At 45.0% G+C, this 21,011-nt stretch overlaps 1 protein-coding gene across 1 annotated transcript; it reads left to right on the forward strand.

The window, feature by feature from the left end:
• Positions 1-2,663: 2,663 nt before the first annotated feature.
• Positions 2,664-8,199, forward strand: CBLN4 (cerebellin 4 precursor). The gene is made up of 3 exons (XM_061209180.1): positions 2,664-2,954; positions 5,907-6,023; positions 8,002-8,199. Exons 1-3 carry the CDS (start codon positions 2,664-2,666, stop codon positions 8,197-8,199), a joined length of 606 nt encoding a protein of 201 aa, XP_061065163.1.
• The last annotated feature ends 12,812 nt before the right edge of the window (positions 8,200-21,011 follow it).

Here is a 21,011-nt window from a genome sequence, read left to right on the forward strand (position 1 = left end):
AGCATCAAACGAGAAGAAATCTCAGCTGCTGTCCAGGCAGACTGTGGTAGAAGCCGGGAGAGAGTTACAGAGTGCAGCAAGGGTTCAGGTGAAAAGCTACCCTAGTGGGAAGCAACCGCATAGCACAGGGAGATCAGCTCGGTGCTTTGTGACCACCTAGAGGGGTGGGATAGGGAGGGTGGGAGGGAGGGAGATGCAAGAGGGAAGAGATATGGGAACATATGTATATGTATAACTGATTCACTTTGTTATAAAGCAGAAACTAACACACCATTGTAAAGCAATTATACTCCAATAAAGATGTTTAAAAAAAAAAAAAGAAAAGCTACCCTAGTCTTGGGGTGGGGGAAATGGTGGCCGTTTTCAGAAGGCACCAGTTCACTCTTTTTGGTTGTAGCTTAGATTAGTGACATTCAACATTGTTACAAATAGCACAGCAGGAGCACCTGCCAATCAGAACTGATGCCCCATTGGAGGAGAATCTGGAGGCCCCTTTGGCTCCAGGCACCAACTCTTTAGTTGCAAGATTATAGGGAGCTAAGGGCTAGGGAAATACCAACCAGTAGGAGTATTTACTATTTTAACAATTGGAGCTGCAGTGCAATGCTTATGGCTCCACACCCAGCCCTCTGGAAGGGCCTTATGAGGGGACAAGCCTGGAGATGCAGGTCTGGCTTCTGTTGTGGAGGGACTTGAATCCATGCTAAGGAGGCTGTTCTTCTTTCAGGAAGGACTAGAAAGCCATCTATCCGGGAGACACTGCTCAATAAACACCCCCTCAGTGAATAATTAGTACATTTCTAGGAGCTCCGAATGGCTGATGGGGATGCTGTTTTGATTAAAGATGTGGGGCCTGTCCTCTGGCAGCTGGGACACTAAAAGGAATTTGGGAAGGGAGTGACCTGACTCCAAAGCATCATAGAACCAGCGGGCGGATGGGACCTTAATTAGTGGAGTCCCTCCCTCTCAGAAAGGGTAAGTGACTTGGCCAAGTTCACGCAGCCCGTCACAGAGACAAGCCTTTCCCTCCCAGTGATGGCTGCGGAAGAGGAAGATAAACCTTGCCAATCAGAGGCCAAGGTGGCAATGGGGTGGCACGGGGGGAGGGCGGGGCACATCAAGAGGAGAAAGGTGCGGTATTCTCAAGAGGGGGTTGGCTTTTTTTAGGGGGAAGGTTCCGGAGGACTGATTCTTGCTGCGTTAACTCCCTCTCTCTTTTTCTGGCCTTGCCTGGGGTGGATTCGCGGTGTGGGTGGGAAGGCGCGCCCTGAAGCTTTTGAGGCTCCGCTTCCCGGAGCGAAAGGCCTCAGGCACCTCCTCCCAGCGGCCCCCAGCGGCTTTGGTCCGTCCCAAGGCTTCCCGGAGCTCGCCAGGCCCCAGGGCTTGGGGAGGCAGGCTCTGCGCCAGGCGCGGTCGGGACGGCGGCGTGGGTCCCCAGGTGCCAAGCAGCGCGCCGCGCGAGGCCGCTGCCGCCCATCCAGCTTCGCAGCCGGGGCTGGCAGCTACGCGCTCCGCTCGGAAGGCGCTCGGCGGCGGAGTCCGGTGCTCGGGAGGGGCGAGGGGAGCCTCAGCCCCCTCCGCCGGCCCAGACCGAGGAGGGAGCGAGCAGGCGCGGAGCTGGGGCAGGCGCAGGGCGGTGGGCGCCTCTCCCTGGGTGCAGTCTCGCTGCTGCGCGCTCCCCGGAGCTGGGTGGCCTCAGACCTTGGCAGCCAGCAGTGCTGTGCGCCCCGCTTGCCCCGGGGTGCGTTAAGCGCCAGGCAGGAGCTGCTCAGTTGGGGTCACCGGACTCCTTCTTCCCCTTTCCCGGGAGCCGGCGGGTTGAGCTAGAAGCCAACCCCAGCCGGACGTGCGCTCCTATAAATAGCGCGCGTGTGCCCGCCTCGCGCTCTCCCGGCTGCGCGAGGACAGAGAAAGTTGTGCGCAGGGACTCCGGGCGTGCGGCCGAGGCAGGAGAGGACCCCGCCGGCCGAGCCGCCCTGCACCTGAGAACTGGTCCCGCGAATTCGTGCTTTCCGTGCTGGGGACCCGGCTAGCCAATGCGTAGCTGCCGACTTCCGAGAGACACCAAGCTTTGGGGAATTTTTGGCTAAGCGAAATTGAGAGTCGCCGGAGACCTGGCCGTGAACACAGCCTCGCGTTCTCCCCAATCCGGGAAACACCTTCTGCTTCTGTAATTCGTCCCTGCCGCGAGCCAGACACGTACTGGACCGACACCGGCACCGCTCGGCATCCACCGTCCCCGTGGCTTCTCTGAGTCCCCTTCGTTTTTCCTGCTTCGTGGTTCACCCGGGGGTGCTTGGGTTTGGGGTGAGAATTTATCGTTTTCCTCTTTGAGGTGTGAATGTGAGGGTTTGGTGACTTTTAGATGTCTAGGAACAAGGGTGGGTGCAGGGGCCCCAGGCAGGGCTGATTCTTGGGCGGAGGAGGGTGGGGTATAGGGGGTTCTGCATGAGCTCCTTAAAGGACAAAGGTAGCAGAGCCAGCGAGAGAGCGCGAGGGGAGACTTTGACTTCAAACCACAGGATTGGAGGTGTGCGCGCCGCCGCCGCCGTTCCCGCAGCGCTGTCGATCTAGCCACGGGCATCTTCCCGAGCTCCGGGGTCCCGGGGTAGGAGGCGACGCGGGCGAGCGGAAGCGCCAGCCGGCTGGCCACGAGGCTCACCATGGGCTCCGGGGGCCGGGCGCTGTCCGTGGTGCCGGCTGTGCTGCTGGCCCTCACTCTGCCCGGGCTGCCCGTCTGGGCGCAGAACGACACGGAGCCCATCGTGCTGGAAGGCAAGTGCCTCGTGGTGTGCGACTCGAACCCGGCCACGGACTCCAAGGGCTCCTCTTCCTCCCCTCTGGGGATCTCGGTCCGGGCGGCTAACTCCAAGGTCGCCTTCTCGGCGGTGCGGAGCACCAACCACGAGCCGTCGGAGATGAGCAACAAGACGCGCATCATTTACTTCGATCAGGTCAGACCCCGAGGGACGCGGGGTGTCAGGAGTCCGGTGGCGGGAGGGGCGATGCCCAGGCAGCTCAGACCCGGGTTCAGCTGCTCTGATTGCGATTTGGGGGATCGTTTCGGCACTCGCCTCCCCAAAGGTCTTGGTCTGAAACTTCTGATGTTTCTCCCGCCGCCACCCCGCCCCCATTCCCTCTTGGCCTCCGGAAGAGCTGCTGGGGTGGTGGGAGAGAGGCCGGGCGTGTAGGGCCGGGCGTCGAGAGCTCAGCACAAGTTTAACAGCAACAGGTCCATAGGAGCTGGCAGGATCCTGGTCCCTGGACCTCGCCATCTCTTGGCCAGAGCTCGGCCCCCTGGCTCAGACTCCTCTGCGGGTGCCGCCGAGGCCGTTCTCGGGCACAGTACTCTCTCTGATGCTGGATAAGTGATTTGTTTCTCCCAGGTGGAGAAGCGTCTCCCCAAAGAGAGCTCCGGGGGCTCCCCAAAGAGATCTCTGCAGAGATCTCGCGGGTGGCTGGAGAGTGTGGGAAGCTGTGGCCCCGGTCTCATCTCGCCCACCTTTCCGCCGCCAGGATCCCCATATACACTGCAGGTACCGCTGTAGCTGAAAGCCCTTCTCTGCTACTTGGAGAAAAGTTGAGAGAAGGAGAGGAAAAGGAATCAGGCAGCTGCACTGAGCTCCCGTAGGGAAGCGCTGGGGACCCATTCTCCCTTCCCCTGCTCCGGTCCTTCCAGAGACATGCAAATTAGTGGGGAAAGACAGACTTGGGGGCTGAGGATAGGGGGTGGGGGAGGAACTGATGAAAGCTGTGGCTTTTTTTTTTTTTAGCGATCTGGAGCTCTGGGGTTTGGCTGATGAGAAACCCCAGGATATCAGCTTAGCAAGGAGTCTTAAAACTGAAATCAGACTCCAGGGGTATCATTTCAACGTCAACAGCACCCAGAGTCTTTTAAATTCCAAAGCCGTATGTGTAGTTCACAGTTGTGTGCCGCATGGGCAAGAGCACAGGTTAAGTGGTGCTGCAGGACGTGCCAGGGAAGGGATGAGGTGACATTTCTATTCCTTACTTAATTGTTCCTAAGTAATATACTCTCCAGCTGGCCAAAGACAGAGAATGCCTCTCTGGGGCTTCCTGTTGAATGGCCATCATTTTAAAAGAACTAAGCAGCCCCTTTGGGGTTTTGGTGCACTATTTTCCATCTTAATGGAAATGAAGTCTAGCAGGACCCCTGGTTTGTATGTCAATGCATTAATTAAATGCTGTGGACATAGCACTATCCTCTGTACAGTGCATTCTTTTCAGTGACCTTTCTGTCAGTTAGAAGAGGAGAAGGGTTTGTTCTTCTGTTCCGGGTGCCCATGCATCTTAGAGACAACAAGACACATTTAGTTATAAATCTCGATGTGCCTGGATGCTCTAATTACAATGTAGAGTCAACATCCAGCCTTACGTGTAGTCAACACTAATCAGCCCGTTCCATTATTGCTAATGAATTATGCTACTTGTATCTGATTCAGGAAGTCCCTGCTAAGTACCTCAAATTATTTTAAATGTGCTTAAACAAATCTTTGTAAAATCTCTGTTAGGAATTATTGCATAGCTTGTGATTTGTTGTTGAAAGACCATTGATCATCGGGTCAGAGAAAGAAATCTGATGCTTACTTGGAAAAAGGTGTAATCTCAGAATAAAATGATACACAAACATACATTTTAATTTGGGGGTTGAGCCTGGTACATCTACCTGACCATCACTATAATTCTGGTGCATTGCTCACAGGCAATAGTATGTCTTTAGGGAATTATGCAAAGGGCTTAATATTAGCATGAATGTAGTGTTTAAAAGAGATAGTAGCAGATTGCCATTGATATAGGGGAAATGTATCTTTATAAGGACATCTGATTTTTTTGAATGCCACTTATAGATTTATTTTCTGGAGAGAAATGGAAGAAACCCTAGTTATATCCTGCCCTCCGCCCCTGCCATACACACACACACATACATTCTCCTGCTCTTCTTCATAGGAAGGGTCATACCTATGTGACATTTAGCTTATGAGGTCACTTATTGAAATTCAGAGCTAATTTCATAACCAGTAGAATCAGGCCGAACATCTCAGAATACAGAATGCACTGTTGTTTTCTTGGGAACCAGTGCTTTATTTCACTCTTCGTTTTTGCCCCTTGAACTTTAAATGAAGAGCAGGTGATTGATAAGGGAATGGATGACGGATAACAGTGGGAGGAACACAAGAAGGCCACCTGTTTCACAGTCTCTACGCTTTGGCAGCCTGCAAAGGCTGAGTCATTGCCAAAATATTATAATTAAGGCTTGGATGGCATAGGAATGAAACAAATGGCCGTGGGGCTTAGCAGAGGTTTGGCGGAGCCTCAGAGGAGGGCTGGGCATTCAGCTCACTCTGTGTACCAACTGTTCATTGTCATGGATTATGTCACACGGTGGAGGGAGTGTCCAGGCCTCTGTGTGGTGTGTCGGGGAATGACTGCAGAGAGCCCATGGATCCCAATTGGCTGGCTTGGACACGTCACCTCTGGACACTGTGAAGGCTCGTAGAGGGTGGGCGCGTAAATATGTGGCAGAAGCCTTTTATTTGACTCTCAAGGTAAAGCTAATATTTATAAGCCCTCACATGTTTCTAGATGTTTCCAGAGCCATTGGGCCTTGCTGGAATTGAGGCATGACTACAAAGCTGTCACTTTATTTTTTCTTATACCATTTAAAAGACAGAAGAACCTTCCAATATACAAATCCGTTTTCCAAGTCACTAAAGAAAGAAGGAATAGAACTCAATGTTTTATTTTCTATGGTTTTAAAAGTTAGTTTTCTTTCTTAAGAAAGAAAGAAAAAAGAAAGGAAAAGAAAAAGGAAGGAGGAAAACTTATTTTACTTACAGAAGAGAATATTGTAATAATTGACTGTTGTTTATTCTTTTTATTTGTAGATCCTAGTAAATGTGGGTAATTTTTTCACCCTGGAGTCTGTCTTTGTAGCACCAAGGAAAGGAATTTACAGTTTCAGTTTTCACGTAATTAAAGTCTACCAGAGCCAAACAATCCAGGTATGTCTTTCGACCTGTTCCCTCTGTACCCTCAAGCGACAGTGTTTATCAGCAGTGGGTTATGTATTTAAGTATTTATCCAAAGATGTGTTTTCATTGTAAAAATAAACAACCATCTTTATAGTAGTTTATTTTTAAAACAGTTAATTTCCAATAACATCTACTAAGGCATGTGACAAGAAGCATATAGAAGAATAAGCAATTGAACTTATTACCTTAATAACAATGTCACTTAAAAAATATTGCTTAGTAAAAATTCAGTGACACAAATCTCTTTATAAGATCTTGGTTGCTTTTAACGCATGTGCAAAAATTACCTGAATTTGTAAGAAAAAAACTAGTAAGACTATCAGAGCTTTACAAGTAACTACCAAATAATTAAAACAAATTTGCTGTCATCGTTAAAATTATGAGCTACAGTTAACGACTGAGAATAAATCTATGAAGGAACAATTATTCAATATACTTTTAAAGAAACGATGTGCTGTGCTTATCCTCTAAGTAGTTTATCCTCAGTTACTCTGATGTTGGTGGATTCTTAACAATTGCAGTTTCACAGTTAATATATTTTGTGTTGTGCTTTCTAAGGAACGGGCTTGAGTTTACACTCAAGGACAATGATGAAGCTAGTTCCTATAGTATTCTAATATGCCAGCACCCAATAACACCAATACATGTCTATGGAATTCTAGGATAACTTTTTATCATATGTTCAATGTTTGTATTGTATACTATGTCCATGTGAATGATAGATTACACACTCATCTACTACTTTTACATATCCTAGTGAATGGATAAATTGATAGGCCTCAGATTGAATTTATTCAATATTATTTTTAACATAAAAGAAATGAATATTTAGTAAACAAATTTACTTCCATGGAAAAGCTTTTCCCAAGCCCCAACATTTAGAAATTTTTGTAATGTTTAACACAGTATAATCAAAATTGTAGTATGGAGAGAAGGGAATAAATTAGATTTGATTCTGTGGTAATTATCCATCATTAAAATCTTCAGTGGCAGTGGTGATTATTATTTTTAATACACATTTCTTATCAGGGAAAATGAAGAAATCACAACACACGTATTCCATAATTTCAACTGATTTTTAGCCCTCTGCATGTCTCAGCGGTACAGTAAACCTGCAAGGATGTTAGTAGAACCTTGCTGTACCTGGGTTTCTCAGAGCAAAGGGCACTGGGGCTCTTTTTGCTAATGTACTGGGAAGCCACAGGCTCGCGTCATTGCCAAAAACTTGCTACTGAATACGAGAGGTAAATAAAGTATTCAATAGTAGGCTTAAGTTATGTGCTGAAGGGAAGCCAGTTTTCACATGGCTAGGTTGCTCTCCATGGATGGTATTCTTCTGTGAGCATTTAAGGAAATTTCTATGGGAGAAATTAAAAAAAAATTTTTTTTTAATTAAAAAAGATCAGCTCGGTAAGATCATACTAAGCCTAGCCACCACTATCTGCTAATTTGAAAGGAAAGGGATATATTTACTGAACATCAGTTATTTTACTGGGTTGGTCATTTTAGACATTATTTTTTACCCCCTGCCCCTCACAGATGCTTTGACTTCCTTTCTTCTTTTTCTTTCTCTCTTTCCTTCTTTCTTTTCTCCTTCCTTTCTTTTCTTTCTTTCTTTCTTTTTCTTTTCTTTCTTTCATCCACAATATTAGTTTCAGGTGTACAACATAGTGAGTCAACATTTTTATAGATTATATTCCATTTAAAGCTATTATAAAATAATGTCTGTATTTCCCTGTGCTGTGCAATATATCCTTGTAGCCTATTTATTTGATACATAATGGTTTTTACTTCTTAATTCCCTACCCCTACCTTCCTCTCCCACTTCCCTCCCCTCACTGGTAACCCTAGTTCTCTGTAACTGTGAGTCTGTTTCTGTTTTGTTTTATTCATTCATTTGTTTTGACTTTAGAGAGAGATTTTCAGTGTTTTTTTTTTTTCCTTGTAGGTTAACCTGATGTTAAATGGAAAACCAGTAATATCTGCCTTCGCTGGGGATAAAGACGTTACACGTGAGGCTGCCACAAATGGGGTCCTGCTCTACCTGGATAAAGAGGATAAGGTTTACCTAAAACTGGAGAAAGGTAACTTGGTCGGAGGCTGGCAGTATTCCACGTTCTCTGGCTTTCTGGTGTTCCCCCTATAGAATTTGATTTCTTCGCGATGTCCATCCAGGTGAGGGGCGGCCCACCCCTGAGTTCCTGGAAGATCATTTCCTCATCATCGGATTGATGTCTTTTCTTGGTTTCTCATGGGTGAATATGGATTCTCTGTAAGGATGCTAGGCCTGTCTGAAGCAGTACTGAGCTCCACAGATTATTTTTGTGCGTGTGCGTTTCCGTGTACTTGGATCGAGACTCACAGCAGTTGATACCCATCTATGCTTAAGTGTAACAGTTCAGAGCTGTCTGCAAGGTTTATTCTGAATTTAATTTCCTGGAATTACTGAATTCGTTGCAGATGTGGCATTTTATTTAGTTAGTTTTCAAAGACCGGCAACCGGGTCTGAGAATTAGAGAACTGTATAAAAGTTCTGACTTCAATCAACGATTTGTGTGATACTGCCAAAGAATTGTGTGCTGTGTTGATATACTGGTTTCACTTGTTTTTATTGCTTTGGAATTCGTTTTTTTTGGGTTTTCTTAAGGTAACTGCTGGCTTTGTGTCTTCTCTACAAATAGGGTAATGGCTTGTCTGCAAATTTACTCTATGAGGTCACCATCAGGACTTCCCTTAAAAAAAAATGCTTCATAGTTGTATTTTAATTATATATGTGAAAGAGTCATATTTTCCAAATTATATTTTCTAATAGGAAGAATAGATCATAAATCTAACAAGGGAAAAGTTGCTTACCCGAATTCTAAGTGCTCAATCGTCAAACCTCCGCTAAACAGCTCTCCTCCACGGGAAATCTTACACCTTATTTCTCACTTTAATTAACGTGATTGATAATAACCACTTTTTAAGAACCTAAGGGATTTTTTTTCCCTTAGACATGACCACTTTATTAACTGGAGATGGGATGCCCTTGTTTTTAATTACACCTATTTTTCAAACCTCCTGTTGTGTTTGAAGTATCATCTGGTTTTGCCTTAACTCCTTAAATTGTATAGATTTATCTGTTTAGTTAATACGAAATCCAAATAGCCCGAGCTAAACTTAGTGCAATATCTTATTTTGTCTTTTGTATAGGTCATATGAATTCATAAAATTATTTATGTCTCTGTTATAGAATAAAGGTTAATATATGTTAGTTGAATTGTTTTGTCCTTTCGGATTTGGAAATATATATTTTACATGATTTATTCTCTCTCTCTCACCAACCCTTCCTCGCTCCTGCCCTTCCTACCTTTCTCTCATTTCTTTGTCTTGGAGTTTAAGAAAAGCTTTCTGAATTTTTAGAGAATGTACTCTGAATTGGCATAGGAAATCTTTACTATGTTTAATTTGTCCAGATCCAGTGAGCTTGGCAAAAGAGGATCAATGAATTTAGGAAACTCTCCTTTCAGAAGGACTTACTGTTAGGAAGTTAAGTTTTAAAAGCTCCCCTAAAGCATCATGAAGGGCTCAGGGAAAGAATGAGTGGTGATGCATATAAAGACCAATATTTTCAAACTGAAGACTTTGGGGAAAAATTCTGCCCTTTTCTCAACATTAAAGGACAAACAGAAGATGGCCCATTTCTTTTTAGGAGGAACTATAATTATAGGTGTCTCATGTGGAGATTTCCATGCTCAACTTCTTGGTTGGTTGTCAATTAAAACAATTTTGGGAGCCCCCCTTTTGCAGTTTGTGGCATCGAGGAAGCTGTTGCAGGATTCTGTGGGAGGAAACATGCAGGCAGGTCTTCCAGTATAGCTGTGATTCATCACCAAGTCAAAATATTCATTCATCACAGGAAAACTCCCTGCTCCAAGAAAACGAAACTGAAGGAAATAAGGAGCTTAAACATAGGACCTCCCCGATTCCAAGTGCTTTTGGGGGCTTCTGGTGATCCTGGATTCTGTTAGAGCCTGATTATCTAGTTAAAATTTTGTTTTAATTCTTTCTTTTCTTTGTTTTTTTTGGACTTAAGGCTGTTTTCCCCATTCTTTTTGGTTTCTAGAAACCTGGATAGCTGAATGTCTTCTTTTGGTTTTTACTTTTTTAGCAAGTTACTTTTTTGATTCTTAGAATAAACAGCTTCAACCAACATTGCTTAAATTATCCTTATAATGTGTTACATGCTTTGCTAGGTACTGAGTTTATAGAAGTGGTTACATCTGCCCTTTTTAGACCTCCCTAGACAGCAAACACAGCCAGAATCTTTATAAGGAGCAATAGAGGTCGAAAAGTATGGTTCTACTTCGCCTTCTGACTGAGGGTACTGGGCTTTACCCATCTACATTTACCATCCAAACCATCTGTCTCCAGAACGATGGTAATCCATTGGTCCCCCAGTTGGTTGACCTAATGACCAGAGAGAAGTAATGAAAACAAGGAGAGGTGATAGCATGTGAGAGCTGTTCACATTCAGAGCTGTGGAGCTCAAGTTGAATTCTTGTGGTTTTCTTTGGTAGGGAGGGAGGTGGGGTTTCAGAAGTTGGTTTCTAAATAGGTTACTCTGTCCCCTCTAATACAGGCCTACCTTTAATCTGGGTTTCAAATGGCATAGAATCAAAAATATATATATATATTTTTTGTGGCTTTTGGTCTTCTCTGACCTTTCTCAGAAAACAACTTCTCTGTGAATTTGATCCTGAAGTTCTCCTATGTCATCTTCTCAAACTAAGAAGATGTGTAAGAATCACTGGGGGAATCTTGATAAAATGTAGATTCTAGTGCAGTAGGTCTGGAAGGGGACCCAAGCGTGTGCATTTTTAACAAGCCCCCAGATGGTGTCAGTGCTGCTGGCCTGGGTATCACACTTTGAATGGCGAGACCTTCCATCACAAAGTGTGGTCTGTGGACCAGTAGCGTCCATATCATGGGGGCTTGTTAGAAACCCAGGTGGGGTTTAGACTCACCCCAGACCTACTGAGTCAGAATCTATATCTTTAACAAGATCTTCTGCCCCTCCCATCCCCATGGTTCTCAGGCACGGTACAGTTTACGAAGCTCTGTCTTCAAGTAAAACCCACAGACCACCTGCATCAGAATCACCTGCTAGGCTTCTGCCAGGTGTAACAAATCCCCCAGGTGATTCTTAACTACCTCAGTACATCCCGGGGCAGGGCGTGTTCTTTGCAGTGACCCCGGACTCCAAGTACTTTCGTGATCCTTCCTGTTTTAAACTCGGGGAGCCCAAGGCAGTGAGCACGGGGCCTTCATGCAGGTAAGCACGAGACTCTCGCTCTGTGATGAGAAAGGGCTGGAGGGAGTGTTGGCCGTTTTGTGCAGAGGAAGGGCTACAGGAAGACCACACCTCCAGGAAAGACGTGAGAGACCTCGTGTGAAACCGAAGGTAGGTCACCCACAGAAAGTGGCGCCTTGTGAAGAAAGAAAACCCTTAGTGACAGTCCTTATTTTGTCAGCATTTGTTCTGAAATAAAGATGTAGCTACATCTTGCTTTTCTTTGTGACTGAAGTGATCCTTCTCCAGGGATTGTAGGGTCTCTGTCTAAGTATACTTGGCATTTGGCTTCAGAAGACATTGTTCAACTTAATAAAGTGTGTGTGTTTGTGTGTGTGTGTGTGTGAGAGAGAGAGAGAGAGAGAGAGAGAGAATGAGAATGGGAGAATATATTCAGAAGGATCCATGATGCCAGCAATTTCCAGTAGACTAGAAAGTACGTTTAAAATTCACTCAAGGGCAGAAGGCTTTCTCAACAATTTTTAGGTCCAATTGGTGATATTTATAATGAGAAAATATATTGTCATAGGTACTGAACTAAGGAAGGCTTTATTTCTCATGGAGTTACCTTGAGAACATAAATTTTGACCCTCTGACTTTCCAGGAACTGGAATTTTTGATGGAACCTCAGAGGGCATCAGTTTGCTAGTTCCCTGGGAGGATGAGGAGCTCTGACAAGTAACTGTTGTGGCTGAGAGTTAAGGGTAGAGAAATGGACTTTGTGTCTCTCCTGTTGGTTTTTTTCTGTTGTTGTTGTTGTGTTTTTTTTTTTTGTTTGCTTGTTTCGGTTTGTTGTGTTATCACGTTTCAGCTTGGATGTCAAGGTACAATCAGTAACGGGAAGAAAATGCAGGGAAATTAATGCAGGCTGAGTCGCTATTTTCACATTACGTTTTTTTCTTCAGGACAGGAGGAAAACGTGGCTTAAAATGACCTGTGCATTCAGTGGTTTTCTTTCCTAGCCTTCCAGAGAGAAGGGAGTTAAACAAGCAAGAGCAGGCCTGGGGCCCATTTCCGGGGGCGGGGGAGTACATTGACCAAGCATTCAGTGAGGCTGAAGATCATTAAGTTGGAAACAGGTTCTGGTGGGTGTGGAAATGGCTGACCCACGGCAAGGATAAGGCTTTATCATCCTGGTTAGGGCGTCACCACCCAGGAAAGAGGGCTGTTACCATTGGCCAAGGAATTTAAGGAATGCATCTCCACTGAATACTCAGGTCAGAAAATACCTCTAGCCCGCCCGAGTGATACAACAAAAGTTTTTCTTTATTTTATACTCTGTAGCCCACTGTTTTGACTGGACAGTTATCCTGTTTAGCCAACAACAATGGCCAACCCGCGTGATTCCGCTCTCAGGATGGGGTTAGGGGGGTTCGATCGTGTTCCGTGTTTACACAAATGGACCCAGTTTCCTTTGTCAGTTGTGTACGGCTGTTTTCTTCTCAGTTCCTTTGCTATTTGGAAACACATCTGCAGTCATGAGTGCTTCATTTAAAATAGCTTGGCTTTCACTTTGAGTGTGAACTTTTTTTTAACACTCAGTGAAAAGGTGTCGTGCTTTTTGCCCCCCACATAAAAAAAGGGAGCAACTCCAGGCATAAGAAGCATTTGGTCAAAGAGGTAATGTACAAGGATAAAAACAAATTCAACCAAAACCTGAGAAAATGCGAATGATAAAATTTCACTGCTCTCTGACATGACAGTCAAATGGAAAGGAGTAAAATCAATCCTGGTTTCTGTTCAAGTGTCGTGTTTTTCCTTCTCTCTTTCTCTCTCTCTCTCTCTCTCTCTCAGTGTTGAGGCCAGTTCTCTGCAGGTAAAATGATGCTGTTTCATAAGCAAAGATTTCAACTCCCCTTCGTTAGCGTGACTTTATGAACCACGAGCACTGTTGGCAAGTGTGCTAGGTTCTGCCCTTCCGTTGCTTGGCTAGCCTGCTTGGAGGAGTGATGCTGCTGGAATAGTCTGGTAACTTCTCTCGGGGGAGAGGAACAGCCCACATTTCAGTAATTCATGGAAGCTATTTCCGGGCTTGGAAGGAAGCCACATCCAGCTCTCTCTCCTCAGGACAGGAGGCCTCTGGAGGCTTCAAGATTTAGGAACAACTTCAGAAGCACCTGGGGCTGGTCTCTGGGGAGCTGGGACTTTGCAATATTTTATAACTATCCATAAAGGGGACTGTGGAATCTATAAGAGCCATTAAAAAGCCCTAGTTTGCAAGATTGCCTTTTCTCTGATTGAATTGGTTGTTTAAAAACTAAAGAAAAAATACCAAGTCCTCCTTTACTACCAGAAGTTGGCACAATGCCATGGTCGAGGTTGGCAAGAATCACAAAGTCATCCATGATTTTCTGAGAGTTAGAGGCCAAGTTTGTTAGGAAGGAAATAAGGCAGGAGCCTTCTCTTGGGGTTTGGGCACATCCATTTTTTACTGAATAAACAATCACACTTACTGTGCACCTACTGCGTGCCCCATGTTCTGTAAACTTTACCATTCCTACAAGTTGCAAACCTCTTTGTGAATGCTGCTTCACTTTCTGGGTGGAAATCCTGCAATCTGGAAAGCAGAGTGTGGTGTTAGTGTTTACTGAGCCCAACAGTCTGGGAGTTTTGAAACAGCAGCCTGCTGTAAGTGACCTCCTCGTTGATTTCACCATAATGTTCTTTCAAGGTCAAGCCTTGTTAAAATGATGAATGATACAGGGCTGCCGCGTCCAGTTGTGAAGGTTGTACACTGCACTATTCCAGGGGTGTGCCATGTCTGTCATAGACATCATAGAATTATTTATTTCTGTAATTTTCTAGCAGAAAGCAGTAAACAGTATTCTGACAAGCATATTACAACAACCTTCTGATGGAAATATCTTTAGTAAAAAATTCCTTTTCCTACTTTGCACAAAAGTGCCTCAAAAGTTAGTGGTAGCCTGAAGAGAAGAGAGAGGCTTGCTTTCCTAAATCCTGCCTATCGTGTCTTGTTTCTAAAGAATGTCTTTGGTTATGAGAAGATGGGGCATGAGGCCTGCGCACTACTGGGTCTGTGTTAGATGGTTCAGTGCCCTTCAACACTCACCTGTTTAGAGCTCAGGTGTCTGGTCCGATTCAGTCTGTGAAACGTCCCCATTGACCCTGGAGCTGGAAGGTGAAGGAAACGTTCTCCCTAAGAGTCAGCCCACTTCTTGTGAACCAGTAAATACGGCTTCCTGAAAAGCTTCGCAGGTTGAACGTAAATCTATACATTTATGTTTTCGAGGAAGACAATTCTTGAAAAATCTTCTGTAACTCAACTGTATTTCTGCCTCTAAGACCACCCCCCCAACACACACACATTTGGACTGGCTGGTAGGAAATTTCTCCTCGGTTTTTCTTTTCGCCAGCCACCCCCCCGCCACGGATCCGGATAGTAGTTCTGAGGTCTGATGACTTGTGGGTGGGGAGAGCCTCCTCGGTCACGGGTTCAAGTCGATTATGGCTGAGGCGCTGAAAGTCTTACAGGCGATCTGCTTTCTGCCGCACATTTCTCTCAAGGAAATGAGTAAAAAGCAAGCTGCCTGCTTGAAAGGCGGGGGAGAGGAAGGGGTGAGCAGGAGCGTTTCCCTTCGTCCAAATAGTCTCCCACGTCACTGACTCGTCACCACCCAAGCAGCTGCGCGCCGGGTGCAGGCGGTCCCAGCCGTGTTTCAGGTGACTATGCACCTGCGTCCCAGACCTCCTGACCCATTCCTAAGCTTTGAGACTCACGGCCATGCTTCCTGCCATGTGCACGCCCATCTAGTCTTCCTGCTGAGTCTGGGCTCCCAGAACTGACCTGATGAGGGGTTAAGTCACCTTGGAGAAGCTGCCTTTCCAGAACCAGTTCCTATGGTGCATCCGAAAGGACTTCCTCACAGTCCAAAGGGAACTTAATTTCCAGAAGAATCTGGCTCATGCTAGGCTGGGGAGAATTAGCTTTGTCTTCCCCAGCGGATGTTAGGTCTCAGGTCTCTGTCACTTGGATGAAGCTGCCGGGAGGGCTAGGGAGACTTTCCAGGACCTGCTTCCAGCATATTCATGAGCAGTTGTGCTGCCCTGTGGCTTTGAAGGTGCTTGGAAAGTGGGGTGGAGTGAAGGATCCCCCGCTTCACCCCCATGTGACCTTGGGCAAGTGGGTGGTCCTATCTGCCTTGCCTACGAAGGGGTTCAGCACGCTCTTCAGTTGTTCTTGAACCTCCCTGTGCACAAGAACCCCCTGGGATGCGTGTTTAAGATGTTATAATATCGTCCCCCATCCCCAGGATTTCTGGTTCCATAAGCCTTGGGGAGGACCCAGGAAATCTGCATTGTTGACCAGCATCTCAGGGGATTCTGATGCTGGTTGTTTCTGTACTACCTGTTATTTATTATTTAAATAAAAACGCACACTGAGGCTTTACAGACAATAAAGTGCTGTGCTAATGTGAAGAAGATTGTTCCTGATACTATGATTAGGAATGACCATCCTTGCATTGTCCGTTGTCTTTTTGATGCAGCCACTAAGTTTGAGCCAAATAGATGAGTCTCAAAGTGTGAGGTTGCTCTTTAAATTCCCCACCTGAAAAGTCAAATCTATTGGAATAATTTTCATGATGGTTTATTTTTTCCTCCGTATGTTTTCTGAATTATCAAATCAATGCATGTTTGCTTAAAAAAATTGCAAACAATGCTGCCGTGTGTAGGGTGAAAAAAGAAGGATCATTCTCATTCTCCCTGCCAACTCCACAAGCATCTCTGACTTACAGGGGCCCATACAATGGGCATTCGAGCCCACAGATCTGGTCTGTTTTTCAGTTTCTCCCGGTGACTCCAATAATCAGCTAGATATTAGAGATGCTCTGGAGTGACACTTCAAATATTGCCATTATTCAGTCCCAAACAAGAAGTTGACTTTAACCTATCTTTCTATTTAAAATTCATGAAAATATCTGCCCCAAATTCCAGATAGGATTCATTAAAAACTTGTCACAGTGCTGTCAACAAAAGCCTCTTGGTGCTGACGTAGCTCCTGATGTGTGGGGACCAGGGAGGGCTGCTTAGTTCTGCAGCTTTGGGAGATCAGCCAGACGCCTTTCTCCCCAGCACCTCTCCGGGTGTGAGTGATAGGAGAGAGGGGCGTCTTGTTAACAGTTCCCAGCCTTCAGCCCCGGAGAACAGGCTGAATGGAGATCCCGAGAGAGAGCGCCCAACCTCTTGGCTTCCTACACGGTGGAAACTCGTGCTGAATATGTACAGGCCTTAAGTTGCTCTGAGGGTAGCCGAGAAGGCTGTTCTGGGGTGCCAGTGGTTAATGCTGGCAATATACAGCGCTGCTGACTGTGAGGGTGAGTGTCACAGGGGCTTCTCCTGGCATGATTCTGCAGATCCCTTCTGTGCAACAGACAAAATTAGGCAAACCTCTTGACAGGCAGAGTCCCGCTGTCTCCTGCAGGTTACTCTGTCCTACTTTGCTGCCTGTGTGAAGCCTTGAGCTCTGCAAAGCTGTGGCTGAAGACTCAGGATGCTCGGAGAACCCAGAAAAGCACTGAGAACAACCAAGCCGATCAACTCTTTTTGCAACACTTTCTCATCACAAAAGGAACACCTGCTCCTGGTAGTGAATTTTAGAGAAATCAGAGAAGCAACAGCAACAAAAATTCTAGACCCAATCTTGCCACCCAGAGATAGTCACCATTAATATTGTAGACTTGTGTGTGTGTGTGTGTGTGTGTGTGTGTGCTCACGTGCACGCATGCGCATGTCTGTGTGTGCATTCCTTTTTAAAATTTTACTTTTTAAATTTTATTTTTTTTTATTGAAGTAGAGTTGATTTACAATGCATTCCTTTTTTTACAAACAAAATTGGTCATTGTCTTCTTTGGGAAAATCTATTCATCTCCTCTGCCCATTTTTTAATTGGGTTGTTTGTTTGTTTTTTTGTTGTTGAGTTGTACGAGTTCTTTATGTATTTTGGACCTTAACCCCTTATCAGATATGTGATTTGCAAATATCTTCTAAATACTGTATGATTTCACTCATGTGTGGAATAGAAAAAACAAAACAAACAAATACAGGAACATACCAAACCAAACAGAAACAAATGGGTAGGTAAAGAGAACAGAGTAGTGGTTACCAAAGGGGAAGGGAGGGATTGTGTAAAATGGGTAAAGGAGATCAACTGTATGGTGATGGAAACTAAATTTTTGGCAGTGAGCATGCTATAGGGCATACAGAAGTGGAAATATAATGTACATGTGAAGCTTATGTAATGTTAGAAACCATGTTGGAAACTCAATAAATTTTAAAAAATTTAAAAACTGTATCTTTTCGGTCTGTAACTTTCTCGTTCTTAGTGTATTAACATATTTTCATTCTTTTTAGTGTAACTTTGCATTTTTTGGTTATTTTGAGGCAATAAAAACTTACAAAATTTGCACATACAGGACTGAATTCTTTTTTCCTGAACTATTTGAGGGTGTGTCCCCTTACCCACAGATACTTCAGTACGTATTTCTTACAAAAGAGGAAGTTCTTCTACCTAGCTATGGTACAACCATAAAAATCAGGAAATCAGCTAATAATTCTCAGATTCTGTTCAAGTTTCACCAGTTGCCCCAACAATGTCCCTTGTAGTGAAAGGTTCTAGGTCAAAGTTATATGTTGAATTCTGTTGCCATGTTCCTTCAGTCTCCTTTAGTTCAGGGCATGGCCTCAGTTTGTGGCTGACTCTTGTGACCTGCACACTTTTGAGAACGACAGTCCAGTGTTTTATTTTGTAGCATGTCCCTCACTTCGGGTTTGTCTGATGTCTCCTCACGATTGGGTCAGGTTAAGCGTCTTCACTAGGGATATCCCAGAAGTGAAGCTGCCTTGCATCCTAGCAGTTAACACGTGATTTAACTTTGTCCCATCACTGATAAGGTTCCCTCTGATTGTTAGATTATGGTGGGGTCTGCCAGGTGTGTCCACTGTAGTTACTCTTTTCCCCATTGGAATTGAGAGGTATTTTATAGGGAGGAATTTTGAGACTGTGTAAATATCCCATTTATCACTGGACTGTCTGCCTGTCTGTCTGTTTGTACCTGTATGGACTCCTGGTTTCCTACTTTAGTCATCGGGTTATAATCCATCACTATCATTATTAACTTAAATGCTCAAACTGTCCTCAGTGTGGTCAGAGGGAGGCCTTTCTGTTTGGCTTCATTTTTTTAAAAAACATATTTCTGTCATTCTTTGAGCACATGCTTACATAAAAAGATGTTGCAGGGTCTTGTACTTTTTCTTCCCCAGCACAGGAAACAGCCCTTTCTCCAAAGCTCTGGTTTCTTTTAGTGGATACTGGTACTTAGAAGCCGAAGTCTGTGAGCTAGGTTTGCTCATTGCTGGTGGTTCTCCTCCTAAACATTCTCAGTGGACAAACTGGGGAATGTATGTAGGTACAACACACGCACGAATCTATCCATCTGTCTATTCATTCACTTATCTATCAAAATCTATGAGTTTATTCCAATAACCTCTAATTCCAGTCCAACAACACAAGTTCACTTTGATTTTCTCCATTTCCATATTTGTACCTTACTTCTCGGAAAGTGAAAAGCCAGGCTCACATCATTCTTAATTTACTTACTGATCAGTCCCCCTGTACAGAACTGATTCTGGTTTCTACCGTTGCCTCTCCCCCTGCGTGGATGCCCTCCTTACCTCACTGGGGATCCAACATCTCATGCTGCGCTTCCCTCCCCACCTCCCCACACCACTGTGGAAGCCTTCCTCACCCCACCTGGACGCCACACCTGGCATGGGGTCGCTTCCCCATTTGAACTCTCTCCTCACCCACTTGGGCTTCAACAACTCAAGGCAGGTTACCCATCCATATGGATGCCTTCCTCACCCTGCTTGGGCATCAATAGTGCACTGGCCCATTACACACACACACACACACACACACCTATCTTATATATATGCTTCACAACATTTTTCATTGCATGGTTTATTTATCTACTGACTTACATTTTCTCTTGCCTTTCTCTTTTGAAGGTAACTACCATCATTGAGTGACTTTCTCTTGTCACTGCAACTAGGGACTCAAAAATATCCATTGATTGACATACGTGAAAGCCATTTGCCCACCTCCACAGTCATGTTCTTATCATCAGGTGGCCATTGAGAATGAGGTTGACCATTTAGCATTTGCAGTAGATTTCTTTCATGTGGCAATCATTCTTGCTGCCCACAACTCATTTCTGGTTCTTCTCCCTTCCAGGCACATGGGTGTGCCATATGATAAGTCTGTGGCTAAATGACATGCCAGTAAAATGAGAGCAGAAGTGATGTGTGTCACTTCCATGGAGACACTTTCAAAACCCATGTGCAAACTGCTTTCTTCCCATCTCTTTCCTTTGGTGAACGTGGAAGAACAGACTGAAATATCTTCATTAGTCTGAGATCTCAGTCATGATAAACAGAGTCTCCCTGCTGACCTGGGCATGTAGTGAGAGAACAAAATAAACACCTTGTAAGTTAAGTTTTGTTGTCGCTGTTGCATGCCCCAGACTATCCCGATGAAACCTTGCTTAGATGGAACAAAATAGACTATGACATCTTACTTCGTATTAACACTTCACTGCTGCTTGCAAGAAATAGTTTGCAGACGAGAAGAGCAGAATTTGGATTGTGACTTTTGTAGGAGAGAGAGGCAAAAGAGCAAGTGTCAACTGACCCCCAGTTTTCTCCAGGCACGAAAATCATTTTAACTAGGCAATGTCATAAAACCCTACAAGATATACACTAGAGACCTGCTCAATGAAGGCAAGTAATGGACTGAATGACCTGCCAAGCCTCTCATTTCCTCCTGTAGTTTCTGTGATTATCAAAATGATGAAGTACAGCCAGTTCATTAAAATCTCTCTTTGAAGGCTGACACAAGGCTCCTCACATGTCTGTGTCTCTGTCTGTGTCTGAGTGATAAATGCCTAAATCATCCTTCACAAGGCCTAGCTCAGAGGCCAAGCCGTCACACCTCATGCCGGGGGCTTATTTGGCCAGCCCCCTGGCTTTGAATCTCGTCTTCTCAGAGTTCTTTAACGTATTTACTTTTTATGTGCCAGACATTTAAAGGACCTGTAGGGGACAGATGGACACGACAAGGCCTGTCTGATGGTAGGGATGCCTGCTTTAGTAGGGGTGGGGCAGGAAAGTTGTGGCTGAATGAGAAACCGCTCCAGGACTGTTCCCTGGGCAGCTGGACAGTGCCGTAATGTTCTGTCTTTGAGTATCATACCTTTTCTCCAAAATGAAAGATTCCCATTTTCTAATCAATGATTTTCCTCAAGCTTTTTCCTCCGACATCTCAGGCAAACTCAAGTCAGCAGGGCTGGGTCTTCACCCTTCCCATAGGCTCAGGCATGTATGAGGGGCTGTGGGTAGGCACCAAATAGCAGAACCCTGCTTATCAACTTTGATGTGGTCTTGTTAACATTCAGACTCTTACCCATTCGGTCTAGGATTGGGCCTGAGATTTCACATCACTAATACGGTCCACTAACTGATACAGATGTTGCTGATTCTCGGACCACACTTTGAGTATAAAAAAAATCAGAGGAGATAGTCCCTGCTCTGATGGAGGCCACCATCTTGCA

This window comes from Eubalaena glacialis, chromosome 13 (genome assembly GCF_028564815.1).
Source record: "Eubalaena glacialis isolate mEubGla1 chromosome 13, mEubGla1.1.hap2.+ XY, whole genome shotgun sequence".
NCBI lineage: Eukaryota > Metazoa > Chordata > Mammalia > Artiodactyla > Balaenidae > Eubalaena > Eubalaena glacialis.

What these genes read in the sequence shown, in the direction of transcription:
- CBLN4 (XM_061209180.1), top strand. Translation starts at nt 2,664, where the DNA reads ATGGGCTCCGGGGGCCGGGCGCTGTCCGTGGTGCCGGCTGTGCTGCTG. An exon ending in GCATCATTTACTTCGATCAG is followed by an intron (nt 2,955 to 5,906) that starts GTCAGACCCCGA and finishes TTTTATTTGTAG; the next exon opens with ATCCTAGTAAATGTGGGTAA. An exon ending in ACCAGAGCCAAACAATCCAG is followed by an intron (nt 6,024 to 8,001) that starts GTATGTCTTTCG and finishes TTTTCCTTGTAG; the next exon opens with GTTAACCTGATGTTAAATGG.